The 17,182-nt window shown below is 31.1% G+C and overlaps 1 protein-coding gene across 2 annotated transcripts in view; it reads right to left on the bottom strand.

Moving 5' to 3' along the window:
• Cph (BCL11 transcription factor chronophage) overlaps nt 1-2,257 on the bottom strand; it is a 61,921-nt gene extending 59,664 nt beyond the window's left edge. For both annotated transcript variants that reach the window (XM_088185906.1, XM_088185905.1), the window contains exon 1: nt 1,970-2,257. Coding sequence is in view for 1 of the 2 variants with exons in the window: in XM_088185905.1 (XP_088042031.1) it covers nt 1,970-2,006 (37 nt within the window). In the remaining variant the exon portion in view is untranslated. The remainder of the gene's footprint in view (nt 1-1,969) is intronic.
• Nucleotides 2,258-17,182: the final 14,925 nt, after the last annotated feature.

Below are 17,182 nucleotides of genomic sequence, written 5' to 3'. Positions count from 1 at the left end.
TAGAACTAAGAAAATATTTCTGGTTTCTGTTCATAAACTGATGCACTTTTTTAAAGCAAAAGCATTGAATCAATCTCGGGCTATTTTTAAATGCAGCAAAATTATGTATTATGTATTGATGAATTAATAATAAAAACATTATCAACAAGATATATAAAATATGGCAGTAAAAATTTGTATATATGCAATTAACCCATAGTTTTTTTATATTCGTGATTTCGGTTTATAAACCGATCCATTTTTTAATGCAAAAATCAATTTCGGGCTACTTTTGAATGCACTACAATGATATAATATTTAGTATACATGAATTATAATAACAATAATATTATCATATTATAAATAATTTGCCACTACAAAAACCGTGTATATTATATAAAAATCCATAGGATTTTATATTCATAGTTTCTATTTATAAGCCCATTCATTTTTAAAGCAAAATTATTAAATCAATCATGGGCTACTGTTTAATGCACCACAAGTGTAAAATATGTATTAGTGAATTATTAATAATAACATTATCACCAAAAAATTTGACACTAAAAAAATTGTCTGTTGTATATATAATTAACCCATTCTTTTTTATATTCTGTTTTCTGTTTATGAACCAATCCATTTTTTTAAGCAAAAAAATTTAAACCATTCCGGGATACTTAAATGCACTACAATGATTAATAATGAATTAATAATAACAACATTGCTATCATAATATTTTATCATCAAGAAATTTAGCATTAAAAAATGTTTATGTATGTATATAAATAAACCCAGGTTCTTAAATTTCTGATTTATGATTATAAACCAATATATTTCTTTAAAGTTATATATGTACATTTTACTTTATTTGTAATATGATATAATTAATAACAACAACATTATCAAGAAATATAAAAATTGACACTAAAAATTGTGTATATATTATAAATGAAAAAAAGATTTTCTGTGTAACTTAAATAATTTATCCACTACACTAAAAAGCTTGAAGATACAGAATCGTTGTTATTTTTTTTACACCAAAAACTTTTATAAAGCTATGTTCATATTTAGTTATAATCGTATTCTTATATGGGCTACTTTTAAATGGCGTAAATTTAGAAGTTATATATGTATATACAATATTTATTATCTGATATTTTAAATACAAAATTGTAAGTGAAAAATGTAAGGGAAATTCGTATGAATAATTTATTCGCTATATATTATTATGAATATAAACAAACAATTTTTAAGTATAAATAACTTTTAAATGTATATAAATTGATATTGTTTTTTTATTTTTAAGAAAATAAACACAAGAATAAAATTGAAATGCATTAAATTTGATTCAACGGTAAATCATTTTTTTTATTATTATAATGTATCATTCAAAATAATAATATTGTTTATTTATATATTTACAGCTGTCAAAAGTGGTGCAAAATTTTGGTGGGATAATAATTTGCAAAAATATCAGATATATCATATTTTATTTTTATTTTATATTCCGTTTGATTTATTAGAGCAAATAAATAATAATTGAAAAAAAATATTTTCCATTTGTTAAGATATTATATGTATATTCAATTGTTTTCGATTAATTCGAGAAGGCGAATAAATTATTATTCTTAATTTTTCGGCTTACTTAAAATAAATAAGAAGCAATCGTGGGCTACTTTTAAACGCGCCATATTAAAAATATCACCTTTTTATTAAAGGCTTTAATTTAATAACTTGAATTTATTTATTCTGAATTTACGTTTAAATATTATTATATATGTTCATATTTTTTCATATGGTTTGTGAGGTGTTTTTCACGTGTTATTAATATTAAATTATCACTTTTCGAAGTAAACACATAAAAGTGCGTTCGCAGATTTACCGCGCGGGGGTTTGTTTATTTGAATTTTTCGCGTGCGAACGCACGTTCAGTTTTCTGTTTATTTATTTACACTGGGTTCACTGTAACGTAAGTAATAATTTTGAGAGCTACCTTGCGCTATCCTGACCGCTGGCATTTTGATTCTCATCTTGTACCGGTTGTCCGTAGTCCGGCCGCGTGTGGGAAATCCGGCGGGCTGGGGTCACTGCGAATTTTCCGGATGGCCGGTGAAAGGCCGGCGCTTTTTCACGGCCTCGGCGGCGACGGCCGTGCGTCCATGTCGCCGTCCGTCGTCGTCATGTGCACATGTCACGCGGCGCGCGGTCACTTTCTGTCACATCCCGGAACGGTCAGGTGGCACGCGCGGCGTCCGTCGTCGGCCGCTGCGCCGGTCCGTCTGTCCGATCGTCCCGTGTCCGCGACGCCCGGCCCCCGCCGCCGGCCGCGGCCGCGCTAGACAGAGACGACCGCTCATCTCGACGAGGACGGGGCGCGCAACCTGAGGACAGCGAGCCGAACACGGCGGGTACTAGCGAACAACTAGGAATGTATTTTTCGTTTGAAAACTGTTGTTTCGAAATTTAAATTGAAAATAAAATATTCTATTTAATAATTATTTTTGAATAAGAATATTCTTTTATTAACAAAAATAATAAATTTATAGTATAATAATTTAACAAAAAAATGCATACGAAGCGTTTATCATAAAAGTGACATATATATATACATATATATATATATATATATATATATATATATATATATATAAAGTTGTAATTAGTTAAAAGTTTTTTGACATTATAGCGACAACACGAAACGTCTTTTTGTTTATTTTTAACACCAGTTTAAATAAGAAGTGTTTGACTATTTTTAGTAAAATATACGGTGTATTTTAGATTTGCTGGGTGCGGAGTATCAATGCTTAAAAAAATTATTTTTTTAATTAAATTCTTTTTTTTGAATGCGTTTGCTGTGACACACTTTGAATTCTTCAAAATCAAATGTATTCCGAAAAGAATGATTGCCATATAAAGCAGTATTGTCCATAGATATTGCTCCTTCTCATGTAAATAAAAGCATATGGAAAAGGAACGAATGGTTGCAATATTTTTACCGCCTAGCGTTAAAGATTAATTCAAAATAAATATCGTGATGACTAATAAAATTAAGCTAGATTTTAAATATTAGGTATTGGAAATTCTCGAATGATGAGCCACTTTAGCTCATATAGAATATATTGTATGTATTAAAAAAGTACATCAGCAATGAAATGACTTTACTGTGTTCATTTTCTGATAACTCTTGCTGAGAAAGTTGATGGCTTGATCAATTTCTGGTCAAATTGACAGATTTTTTATCAATATAAAAATGATAAATATATTATACGTATTTTAAAACCAAATAAAACATGATAGTTCAGTATATATGTACGTGTTTTTCAATTACCTCTCTTTAGCATTAGTCCAAAGAATGGAGAGTACAGGCGGACCTCGACTTTCGCACAATTCGCTATTTCGCACATTTAAAAAAAACAATTTTTTTCAATTTAATTTTTTTTTAAAAAAACGTTCTGATAGCGGTGAATCTTTTGCTTCAATCGGAAATTCGTATGATACAAACAGGTCTACGATATGTTCAATTTTGCAAAATAAAAATATAATTAAAGAATACGTACAAAATTGTGGAAAATAAAGATATATTTCCACAATCTTTAATGATATGTTTCCAAAAAAACACAGCAAAAAAAAACATGGATGAAATGGAAAATATTTGTCATTGTAGATCGATGACCAACATCAAAAAGATGTCCCTCTGAGTATTTCAATTATTCAAGCAAAAGCTCTTAGTTTGCACAAGGATTGGAAGTATAGATTAAAAATATATTTTAACACGGTTTTTCAAGCAAGTAACGGTTGGTTTTACAATTTTAAAATGCGGTATTCTTTTCATAATATTAAATTTACTGGAGAATTGGCTGATGTGGATGAAGATGCTGCAAAAGAATTTATTTCCTAATTATCCAAAATATTAAAGATGTAGAATATTCCTCTAGCCAAATATTTAATGTAGATGAAACAGGTTTACTTTGGAAAACTCTTTAACAATGAAAAATAATAATGAAGCCTTCACGCACCTTGACAAATTTTTAAATATTATAGAATATTGCGATCCCAATGGAGAACGCGTATCTCAAGTGCGTGGGGCGATCAATAAAAACATAGCATGTTATAAAATAATATATGAAGAAAAGAAAAAGAATAGTGGAAAACCGTTAATCGTTGATAACTTTTCAAAGGAAACACCCTCAAACCCCACTTAAACGTGTCTCTTAAACGCCTTTTAAACATCTTATATTTACTTGATAAATAAATATTTTAAAATACACACAACAATTTTTTTTACTTTCCTCGACTTTCGTACATTCAACATTCGCACACATTTTCAGGAAACAATTATGTGCGAATACTGCAAATACTGCAAATTAAAATATTGTGCAGATATTGAATTTTTGTTTTTGATGTTACAAATTCTACTCAAATCTTAGCATAAACATATCCTGTCTATACCATAAAAAAAGTTTCATCGCGATAAGTACCGCGAATGCTGAATACGAAAGGCATGGTGCAGCGTGATAAACATGAAATTATATATTTTTTTTTATTAAATCTTCCGTTGTAACCTAACAGGTATAAGCCCAATGCGTTACAACGGGATAAATCTGTACCAACTGAGTAAGTCAACCTAGAAGTAAGTATTAACCACCAGACTGACGTCTGTGAATCAGTGACATCTATATTAATAATTATATATTATTATTGTAATATAATTTATAACCAATAGATGTCACGGCAGCTGGGGCCGTTTTTTTTAAATAATAGCGCATTTTATTATAAATATGCGCTATTTTAAAATCAATAACAGATATACAATAATTTTAAATCTAGCTTATTAGTAGGGTTCAGTTTTTTTCAATGTCAAGAGATTTGCTGAATATATTATTTTGAAATAATGATTTTGAAGTACGCGGAGTGTGATTAGACGCCACCTGCTCCCCCCCTATTTAATTAATTAATAATAAATTAATTAGTGATAGCAATCAGGTAGGAAATTGGTTCTAGCCTTAGTTTATGGAGTGTATTGAAGCACATACGGTCATAAATCTTGTCATATAATCTAATAAATATAAATACAGACCATAGCTTAATGAAATTAAAAAAAAAATACTGAAACATTTATATTTTTACCGCACATTCAAAGTTTTGTTACCTCTTATTGCAATGAGCGTAAAATCCAGTTGATAAGATCGTGCTAATTGTATTTCAAAGGGATGCAAAAAAAGTACCGACAGACGCGACGGTCAAACAGGTAGAAAAAATGTAAGATCCTTTACTGGACCTAGAAGAAAAGGTTCTCTATAACAGTTATAATAAGTCTATTAATTTGAAGGTTATATGCAGAGAATTTAAAATTTAAAAATAGTCATTCGTTCATATCAATAGGTTTATTTCAAGAACGTTGATTTACTTCAGCAGAATTTAGATAAGTACTTGTAAATATCAGCGATATACAAATTCCGCGAAAAGGTTTTCGTTTAAATAAGTGTTGCTAACTTTATAGAAATATGAATAATACATATTTACATTATCACTTACTGCAATGCAAAATGGCGTGACAGTCCGCCGAGTTGCGAACCCCTGCAATTTTGCGGTAGATTTTGGTCGGCGCGCATGTGTGAGTGTGTGTGTGTCACGTATGACCGGGGATGTGATTCGTCTCTCTCTCGGTTGGCGAGAGAGAGGAGGACCTCTCTCGCTCTTGCCCAGGTGCGGCGAGGGTGGATACTACGCCGGCGACCCTCGCCGGGGGATGACGTCGGGTCGGAAAATTCGTCGTAGGCTTCGTAGCAAACTTCGACTGGGAAATGTTCGTCGTAGTCGCGGATAACTCGATAGTTAGAAATCGTAGATGAAAATAGTATCAGAAAGTATAATAACTTTATTCGATACATATATTAGAAGCAGAGCAAAGGGTGTCTGATGAGAAAATAAAATTCATCGTAGACCTCGTAGCCTAACTTTGACTTTGGAAAATGCTTTTCTTAGCCGCACAGAGCACCAAAAATTGGCTTCTTTAATAATACATTTAAGAACTATCAAACTTTGAGTTCCATAAATATATTTGAGTTTATCGTTAATGCGAAAATTCTAAATGCGCTTATATAGTTGATAAAAACATGATGATGATAAGGGAGGGTCTGGAAGAGACGAGAAATTGTAGTACAAATACGCTTTCGACTGTTCTATAATTATTAACATATCTAGAATTTTATATAAAGAGGAACTAAACAAATATAATTAAAAGCATAATATCAGAAGCTTCTAGTTAATTCTGCTCACATATTATATAGAATTAGCAAACTTCAACACGTCAACTTTGTAGAAATCAAATTTTTCAGCAATAAGAAAATTTAAAGATCATCATAACACATTTTTATATATTGTCGATATGTATAATAAGTTAAGTGTCAATTATCTGACTTTATGAGTGTCAACTTTACAGGAAGAACAAATCTGTCTTATATTGCTATAAATAAGTAATAATGAGATCTCCTAGATTTGTCTACTTATTTTCTAAACGAAATGGTGGAGTTACGGCGGTATTACTTAAGTTCTTAAATTTTCTTGAAAAATGTTAGAAACAATAAAGATGGTAATTTACACTTAAGGTAATCTAATTGAGACTGAAGAAATAATTATCGTCGATCTTGACGTAAAATTCTGACTTTTTTTTAGAGTAAAAGATGGATTCATTAGTTAGTTGTAGTTGAAAATATCAGCAAGCTATTTATACATAAACTTATTATTACAATAATATAAAGCTAGGTTCGAATATGGAATATAATAAATTATGATTAATTTAATTAATGTGTTTTATACAGAGCTTAAAAAGTTTAAGAAAAATCTGAACGGGCTAGACAATTTTTAGTAGGTAGAAAAACCGACATACAAATGATTGAAAAAAAACTTAGATGGACATAAACTTATATTGGGTATTTGATCTGCATTAGGAATGATTAGAATGCTAATAAGGAATCCAAAAACAAAGCTTACTGCAATATTTTTAGTAATTTATGTAAATTCAATTTAGGAATATTTTAGATAAGCACTAGATATAGATACAAAAATGATTGATGAACTTTTTGTCGAAAGACAATGATGAAGATTTAGTTAATTATTATAAATTAATAAATTATTCTTGTAGTACTTACGTAATATTAAATACGTAAGTAAATTTATATTTTAACTGACATAAATATAATTTCACTAAATAATTTATTTACAATTTTACTGCTCTGAATCAATAAAACTATGTTTATTCACAAACGATTGATCGAAGTTACATCTTTTGACAACATTCTAAAATATTTCAAATAAATTAAGCTCAACCAAAACGAATTAAGTTGATGAAATTTCTAAAACTATAGTTAGTTTAAGAACTTTCAATACATCAAGTTTGGGTTAAAAAAATTGACGTAGGGCGACATCTATTAAGGAAAAAATATTATAAACATCCAGCGAATAAATAGAGTTCAACCGATATTTATTTTGTTAGATACATTTTGACTGACTTATTAAGTAAAATTATATTTATACTAGTCAAAATATATCTTCACAGAAAAATACACATTCACAGTGACAGTTGCAAAATATTCATTTGCTGTTAAAATACAACTTTAGCTAATGAAAGTTTTACAACTTATAATCATTTATGAATCATCTGGTTAGGTGCTAAGATAATCTCACATTTTAAAAAATATCAAGTAATAAGAAAAATAAAAACAACATCATTGCTAATGAAAGATACTTTGCATAATATGCAATTCCATTTAAAAATAAAGTATAATATATAATATGTAGATAGACTGATCAAAATTTTGACTAAGGAAAACAAGAGTAGCAGTTTTTCTTGTTTTCTTCTAGATTTCACATTTACGGAGTTAGCCAATTTACACTTAAGGTTATTGATTATATCTCTCTTTATATCAGTTATCTTTTATGCATGTTACATTACCCATTGGTTTAGTTTTATACAATTTATCATTTGAAAATGATGTTAAATTACACGTCCCCTGTCCACCCTCTTTATTATATTTCGGTTCGAATCTGCAAGGTCGGCTCCTTCCACAGCATCCCTTGTCTCTCGGCTTGTCACTTCTGCTTCTTTACCGTCCCGAGACACTTTTAATTTCGCCGGAAGGCTTCTGCCACGCCACGGCCACCTAATGGAATTACTTCACATCCATAAATTTGGTACCCAGCCCGCTGCCACCCACACAGCCCACATTTTCGCCCAGTCGTAACAATTTGCGAAAAAATTGAATAAAACATATTTTATGTTTCGAGCACTGCGTGACCGCTTTTTAATTACAAATCAAAGAGTGTTTACTAGTACTTCCCAATAATATTTATAGACATTATCAAATCAAAAAATATATTTTTAGGTCAACTTATTATATTCACGTGCTACAGAAACGTGTTTCTATTAGTAATATATAATAATTAATTATTATATCACCCCACTCGTTTTTAATCTGTTATAAATTCAATAAGATTGTCGGCTATATTTTACATTAACTCGCACAATGGGAAACGCTACACCATTTTTTCCGTGAAAAATAAATGTTAACAAATTTCCATGGGTATGATTTCCCCATTCTCTCTTCATTCACCCTTTGTGTAATTAATGTATCAAAACTTTGTGTTAGTAAAACTCGCCAAAACATTTTATCGGCGAGATTGAAAGCAAGTTTCTTGGGTATTTCCGTTTTTTTTAACTTTTCCGTTCTCTCTTCTCGCGTCGGCCATTAAACAATTCGGCTGTTGAATGTATATTTATTTTTAAACGTTTTTCTTTCTCCATTTACGATATTTATTTACTATTTTTATTATTTTATTGTGCCTGTTTTAATAATCAGATATGTATAATAAACATTTATTAATTTATTAGGTTTTATTAGTATGGATCATATAATAAATCAAAATTATATTTGTAATTATTTTGTATTTATTAGTCATTAATTTTTTAAAGAAATATATGTCACATTATTAATTATTTTATTGCAATTTCAATAAATAAACTAGTATATGCTTAAAAGCTAGCAACATACTACAAAAACGAATTATATATACTAAGATTTTTGCAGAGATTTTAAAACTTAATAAATAATGACATCATAATATGTATTAAAATTTAAAAATGTTATTTTGTTAAAATAAAAGTGTGAAAAAATGAATATGAACGAATATAAAGTAATGTGATATCTAAATCAAGTGTAAATCAGTAAAACTATGTCAGATTTTAAATCTTGTACAATGTGATTTTCAATCACGAAACTTATAAGTGTTTTTTTAGTCTTTTCTTAGCTCATGCGTTTCGTGATTGCTGGGTTTTTTTATAAATTGCGTCTGTTTAGTGTGTTTTGATCACGTCGATGTCACCATTTTTGAGATCTTAGGTTTGCGGAAGGAAACGCATTGAAAATGACAATAAAATGGTTAGAGACATGTATTTTAATCAATTTGCGATGGAAGCTAAGTAAAATCTTAAGAGAACACTATGTTTTAAAACTCACTTTGTTTTAAAAATATTAAAAATGATGACGTTTTTTACCATAATTTTGATTTTGCATACTTAAAGTATGTTTTTTTCTAAATGCTAAAATATATTCTGAAGTATGGAAAAGATGCAAAAAGCGAAATTGAAAAAAATAGTGACGTCTCTATTAATGATAATAATTTAGGATCATATTATACTTTAAATGTATACATTTAAATAAAATGCTAGATAAACATAGTTTAAAAATCTGCGTCATTTGCATGTTTTAATCGATGAGGTGAGCTTTTGTGTCGCCGTTCTATGAAGAACAAAGTGGTTTAGTAGGCCTCACTCTGTGTATGCAGATTTAAAGGCTGCAGTTAATGATACCTTTAATGTGGGTTCTACTTGCCAAATTTAATAGTTCGGAAAATATTTACCCACGGCTGTGCTAGTCTTCTATAAGGTCTTTAATGGAGATCCGACAAGTCAAGAGCAAATATCTTGGCGTCGGGCTCGATAGCGTAAACCTTATGACCATATTTTTTGCGCTCTCCTTTTGACCAAAATTCGATTTGAAAATACTTTGATGAGCCCTCTTATATTATAAGTCCATAGTCATATCGATAAGGATAACTATTATATTTTTAAAACATAGTGTAATATCAAAATCCAGACAAACTATCGAGCAATATACGAGATGCGATGCGATAAAATACATACATACATCTTAAACAACTGTAGTTTAGTTCAGATTCATTATTTGAGGTTACTTTTGACTTTCTTTATAAATATATTCTTGCTATGATTTTTTTCAGAGAAGGGTTTTTCTACAAGAAAGCAAAATCTCTCTACATCAAATGTATGACTCATCCGCCTTATATTTTTCTTGGATAGCGGTTAAAATTTGGTTCCGAGTAACGGCGTTGTCTCATTGAGCGTAGTATCGGTTGCCACAGTACAGTTATCTTAAAATATAACTATTACTCTCTAGGGCAAAAAAATATGTATCAGAATGATGAAATCAAAGAGGCGTTATAGAGTAATTTCGCCTGAAAGCAATTTATTAATATGGTGCAATTTTAAGAAATTTGAGTGAAATAGATTTACATCTGGATGTAATTTAAAATATATTATTAAGCTTATGATCAATGTTACACATTGTAATGCTTGTTAACTAATCAAATGAAAAGAAATAATCCAAATTAAACCAAAGAAAGACGAACGATAAATCAAAGCGATAATTGCAATCGATTATGCCGCGTCAAACACAATAACGTCGGCTGTTAAAGAAACATTTGTCCGAGGAGTTTTCTCTCCCCTCGAACGAACGCCAACGAAATTAAAAGCTCAAATCTTATAAAAATTCAACGCCCCGGCCGAGGAGAAAACGTTAAAGAATAAAAATCTATTAAGTTCACCGCTCCAGTCTGCCGGCTAAGTGAGGTTAATTAAAAGCGAAAACACTTCTTCTTTCTCGGCTCTTAGTTACGTGGTTGTTACTCCACCCCCGTTGAAGCCGGTGAGGGTGGGCGTTTAAGGGTGGCTGCCACCACCCATCCGCGGGCTGAAAAAGTAACGGCGCGAACTTAAAACACCGCCAAATTTACTACGAACGTGAAGGCTTTATCAATGAACGGATTTTTCACTTGTTTTGACGGCGGCGCTCATTGTATTTTCTCTGGCGGATTGTTTGTTTCCGTAATGAGACTGTTAGGAAAATTTGTCTGGAGTATAATGCATATATCATGGTAATTTATATACCTGTATGTTATATGTTAATTAGGTTATCGTGCAAAATTCTAGTGCTCTTGTTTGTATCTCTAATTCTTCAGTCGTTTCCTCAGAACTGAGGATCGTGATCCGCATGGTCAATTTACATATAAAATATTTTATAATTATTATATATAACGATAAAATATATGCTATAGAAATATGATAATGTCATATCAGCTGTATCATTCGTTTTATTTATAACAAAGCTTCATTTATAAATTTATTCCATTTTTATTAATTTCAATCGTTTCTTATGCCTGCACTACACTCTCTGGAAGTTGGCTAAGGTTCGCCAAGCACGGAGAATATAGTGGGTTACTTCGGTCGAGTTCGGTTCTGCCCGCTCTAAAATCTCTCGGAAGTTGTCCGAGGTTACCGAGAATGGGAGGTAAAGTGGGGGTAATTCAGTCGACTTGGCCAGCTTCGAGCGCTTCCAAACATTGTCGGCAAACGGACCGAAGTCAAAGGATCCGAAGTCGGAGCTGCTCTTTCAAGCGCGAGCGGTGAGATACCGCCCCTTAAGTGACGAGAGTGAGAGAGATAATGATATGGTTTTTCGCAAACTGAGATAGAACGAGTAACTCGGTTCGATTTCAGTATGCGCGTAGACGTCCTATGGTGAACACGCATGACGAGCGCTGCATCGTGGTCACGTGGTCAAGCTATAATACCACATGCTTATCGGGGACTTCAACAGACTCTTACTGACATCTTTGAATATTTTAGGGCACCAAAAGGATTAATTATATTTTTGGTAGTATATTCTTCTAACAGATATTGTTATTATATTTTGTTTCATATAAAATTGAATAATCAAAAAATAATTAGTGGTACTTGATTTTGTTAAAACAAAACGTTTCGAATACCCTCATGTATTTTCTTAGATCGGTTTATATAAATGTCACACCATAACGAATTATTATTTAGAATCGATGGCGACAAATTCTAGGATAGTCACAGATGTGGTGTTCGTATTCTGAAGTATAATTTTTATGCCTTATGGCATTTTGCAAAAGCCGACAAAGATTTTGCGTAAATTGAATATTTACGACCGAAAAGTTTTCGCTGATATTGTATTGGTGAGTGTCCACACAAACTTTTATAATTATCAGTAGCGTAATTTTAATAATATGACAATTTAAAAATTGCGATTATTTGACACATTTTTCGATCGCGCGCAAATATGCCAGCTATACGTGACAGCAGCCGCCGTGCGGATATCATACATCCGTCCGGACGGCATATGAAATTTGTGGCAGTGTGGCCGCTACTCGGAAGTCAGCGACCTTGGCTGACTTCAGTTGAACTTCCAGAGAGTGTAGTTCAAACATTATATTTTTTTGTTGACATAAATAGTTTAAATTATGTATTTATGATTGATTTATTTAAATCAGGGGTTTTTGGATCTTCTAGGCCACATCGCCCAACAAAAAATTGTCAATTTAGTATTTATTTTTTACTACAGTATAACCCATATTACAAATGTGTAGATTACAACTTTTATTTTCACATAAAAAAACAATTACTTATTATTTTTAATGTGAACACTGAACTTATTTTTTTATGTCCATGCATCAATATCTGGTTTAATAATGAAAGTAGCGATTTAATGATGCTCGTTTAAAATTTATATGATGATAAGTAAAAAAATTGCACATATTTTATATATTAATCAGCTTAACTTTTTATGAATAGGGGTGACCCGTGTGCATTTCCAAATATCAGAAACTAATGACGTCTAGAAAATATTAGCAAAAATACGTTTTTGAAGAGCAATGAGACTGACTTCACATCCCTACAAAATTAAATCGGGAACTAAGTAATGTCTAAAGGTACGCTCAAAATTTCTGAAGATCTGAGCGCTCAGTTTCCTTGAAGTACAAGAAGAAGAAAGCGGCTGAGCAGAAGGCAATAAAATATTGTTTATCATTACTTTCACTTTTAGATCTAAACTTTTAGTCGCTATTAAACTTGTTTGCAACTTTTTAACTCAAACTAATTATGTATGTACTTAATCAAGTCTGTATCTTTACGATATTACTTTTAATGTGTGATTCAAACAAGTGAGCTTTTATCGATAAGCAATGATCTATGATCTATTAATCTGATATTGTATGCTAAGTAATAATGATCTAATATAATATTCTAGCTCATATTACTTTTATTTATAGTTTATATATATATGGAATACACATGTGAATTGCAGGTATGCAAATCCGGTTTTCGGCACTGTATATATACCTACCCTTGCCGGAAATTAGGAGGCGTATAGCTAATTAGTTGCTGAAATGACAAATTATAACGGAACATACTCAATTCCAGAGTTTGTCAAATTTATATTACTATTAGTTAGCTATATAAATATAAATACAATATTCCGATTAATTTTGTGTACGATATCTATGTCATAATCTTATTTTTAGGTCAAAGCAATTTTACTATGATGCTATGTACAACATAATTATCAATAAAACACAATCCAACTCTTACTGCATTCGCATAGGGAAAGTTTTCCCTTAAATACGAAATTAACCTCTGACGCCTCACTGAAAATCTTTTTGTTTTGCCTCTTTGGGGCTTGGCGTGAAATAGAGAGAAAGAGAGAGAGATAGAGACGAGTGGCTAATACAAATACATTAAGTGCTCGTAGAAGATATAATCACTGTCGTAAAAATAATTTTCCCCATACTTTCGGCGCCGGTACAAGAAGCCGCCGTCGTAATCTGCTAAAGCGGGAATGCAGAACATAAAATATGGAGCCGGGAAAACTCCGCGGGAAAATTCTCGCGCGAGCTTTTCATTACTCATTTTCGTCGGGCAGACACCGTTGGCCGTTTGAACTTTCGCTTTTCATTGGCCTATTACGAGGCGAGACGATAGACGTCGTCTCAAGGATCATTTATTCCGCTCTAATTTTTCATCCGTTTTTCCGCTCCAGTCTGCCTCCAGGCGATGTTACGACGCTGTCAATATACCATAATATTTACCTCCATTTTAACCGTTTCGAGCGGAGTTTTATTTAGTAATACATATTGAATAGTTTTAAAGCAAAACGTTCAAAATAAGTTCTTTCGATATAGCAATTATATCATAAAATCTCACTGAACCGAAATAGAAAATGATATTCTACCTCTCATTGTTTTCTACAAAAAATACACATTAATCGCTACATAGATTATTATTAAGGATGCGAGAGAGTATAATTGTATTTGTATTGCTAATAATATGAATATTATAAAATATTGATAACTTAAGTGTAAAATTGACAAATTAATTAAAATTTTTAATTTTATCACACAATTTTAATAAATATCCTATTAAAATCGGTGGGCTCGAAAATAGCATTTAATCATAAAAATAAGTCTTAATACAATTTTAGCTTGAAATGGTATAACCTCATGAAGATATAAAAAAAATTATCTAAATAAAAATATATAAGACACAGCATGAAAAGCGTCTCATATTTTAATAAAGCAATTAAAAAAACTGCTTGAAAGATATTAAAAATAAAATCCTTAAGAGGAAAAGGCTTAGAAAAAATGGCAATATTAGCAAATTAAATAAATTAAAAAAAGAACTAAAAAACTAATCAACAAAGAAAAAAAAAAGAGAGGCAATCCAAGAATATTTTAAAAGCCTTACTGCTCTCCACAGAATATTTACTTTATTAGATAGAAAAATTACGCTCGGGATAAGGATTCCGGTTTGTTATTGTGTGCGTGAACTGTGTGGCTCAAAACAATTTCGCTCAGAATATTTAATTTTTTTATTTAAAAAAAAATATATGTTTATTTAACATACATGCATCTGAGCTAAGTTGGAAATTTCAACGGACAATTAAAAATATATTATATAATCAAAGAAACCAGACATTGATGTCATTAATTATATATTTGCAAAATTCAAAATCTTTCACTAGTCAAAAAAATAATGAAGTCTTTAGCTATTCTTCAAAAGCAAAAAGATATAAAATGGGGAAAGAAATTATTTGCAGATTGTTTAATGGCTCGACGACTCTATTAAATCATTAAAATCCATTGAATAAATTAAAAAATTATCATTGGCGCAACGATAATAATAATAACTTTTTTAAGCCTTACAGAGAATAGTTTAAAAAAACCAACAACGTACGGATTAATGGAAAAATAATTAAAATATTTTAATCCACGGGTAAGAGAACGAATAACTTACAGTGTATATTTGAAGCCTTGATATCAATTAACCCAGATATGCCCAAGAAATTTTGTTCTCTTAAAATTTCATTTATAAATAAAAAACAGTGACACGAGTTTAGTGACCTACCCATGGGACAGTAGGCATATCTGGGTTAAACCAATATCAACACAAAATTATTTAAAATAGATCATTAGAGAAGATCGAACTTCTGTGCCACACTGCACTTTAATGACGAATACCAGCGTTGACGAATCAGCGACTGTCCTTAAAAAAGAAAGCGAGACAACGAAGTAAGCGCTACATCGCTTCTCCCTCTTACATACATGTACACGCACACAATAACAAACCAGCATCCTTATCCCGGGCGTACTCTAACAAAGATAATAAGAAACCAGCAACAATTCTCTCCCTCAATCAGCAAAATTATGCTGACAGAAAATCTTAAGCTTTCAGCGATCACTTAATTGATATATTTAAATAATTGAGTAAAATTTACGATTTTTTAAATACACCTTTTCAGATTGGAAAAAAAAATAAAAAAAAATTAAAGATGATACCAGGATATGATATAATCAGATTAATGACCATCCTATTCAACTCAGTAATGAGATTCAACTATTTTCCAATGGAATGTTGCTCAAATTTTACTTAAACCAGTAAAAAAAACAGACGATATTGCCTCCTACAGATCGATAAGCTATGGCAAAAATAAAATAAAAATCAGTATTAAAAATAATCATATCGCTAATAGAGTAACGTCATCTTTAACAAAATTTTTAGAAATTAACATTTTACAATAAAATAAGTGCATATTTAAAAAATAAAAAATACTGCTCAGCCGTATTCTTACAATATATATAACCCAGGCTTTTGACAAATTGTCGCACTCTGGACTAATATAAAAAATTAAGTGACTGCTTTCATACATCATCTTCTTTGTATGACAATCCTACTTTAAATATAGACACCATCGGATATGTAAATACAAAACTGTACTATAATGATATGTATTTTTTTTAGTGACATTGTCCACTATGTTGGCTTATTGTAACATATTATTTTCATTAACTATAACTTTTATTTTTATACATAACATATTTAAATCGGGCTTTTTTGCTCGCCAAATTGAAATTTCTATAAAAATACTGGAATTGAGACCTCAGTAAAGACACAATTAGTTATTATTTTATCGTATTTACTAAGCTTTAAAAAATAAATTGAACCGTTATGTTACGACAGAAGCCAACTCCAAAACCGCAAGAAAGGAGGCGCGTGCAAATTCTTCAATCCACCATGTGCACACAATAAGTCAAAGAATTAGCTGTTTCCGGCCGCCGAAACTTCATCGCCCATCGATGCAGTCCCCTAAAAATTTCTGAGGTCCCAAAAGTCATATCCTGTTCGACAATTCAATTTCGAGGGAGTGTGGATAGGTGTCATCGAACCCGCCAAGATTTGGGGCTTGAAGAAAATGAGTTATGGTGCGCTGGTGTTTTTGATTTCGAGACATCCTTTCGCCGCCAGTTGGAGCACTGGACCAGGCCTTGAGGTAGTCCCGAGAAAACGGGGCTATATTTATTCCCGTTCCAGTACTGTACAGATTTCGGGGGTGAGATATATTTAGATGGACCAAAACAAAACGACGGCCGTTATCTTGTGAGAAAGGGCAGGGGACGTTTGTTTACGAATACTGCGTCCTAGCGATCCAGTGGTGGAGAGATTATTATAATATATTATATCAGATCTGAGTTTTTAATATTGTTAAATGTGAAGCAT

The sequence above is a fragment of the Plectrocnemia conspersa genome, unplaced genomic scaffold, assembly GCF_051122295.1.
Source record: "Plectrocnemia conspersa isolate PC_06_02 unplaced genomic scaffold, ASM5112229v1 ptg000005l, whole genome shotgun sequence".
NCBI lineage: Eukaryota > Metazoa > Arthropoda > Insecta > Trichoptera > Polycentropodidae > Plectrocnemia > Plectrocnemia conspersa.
This window is presented reverse-complemented; position numbering and strand designations above follow the sequence as displayed.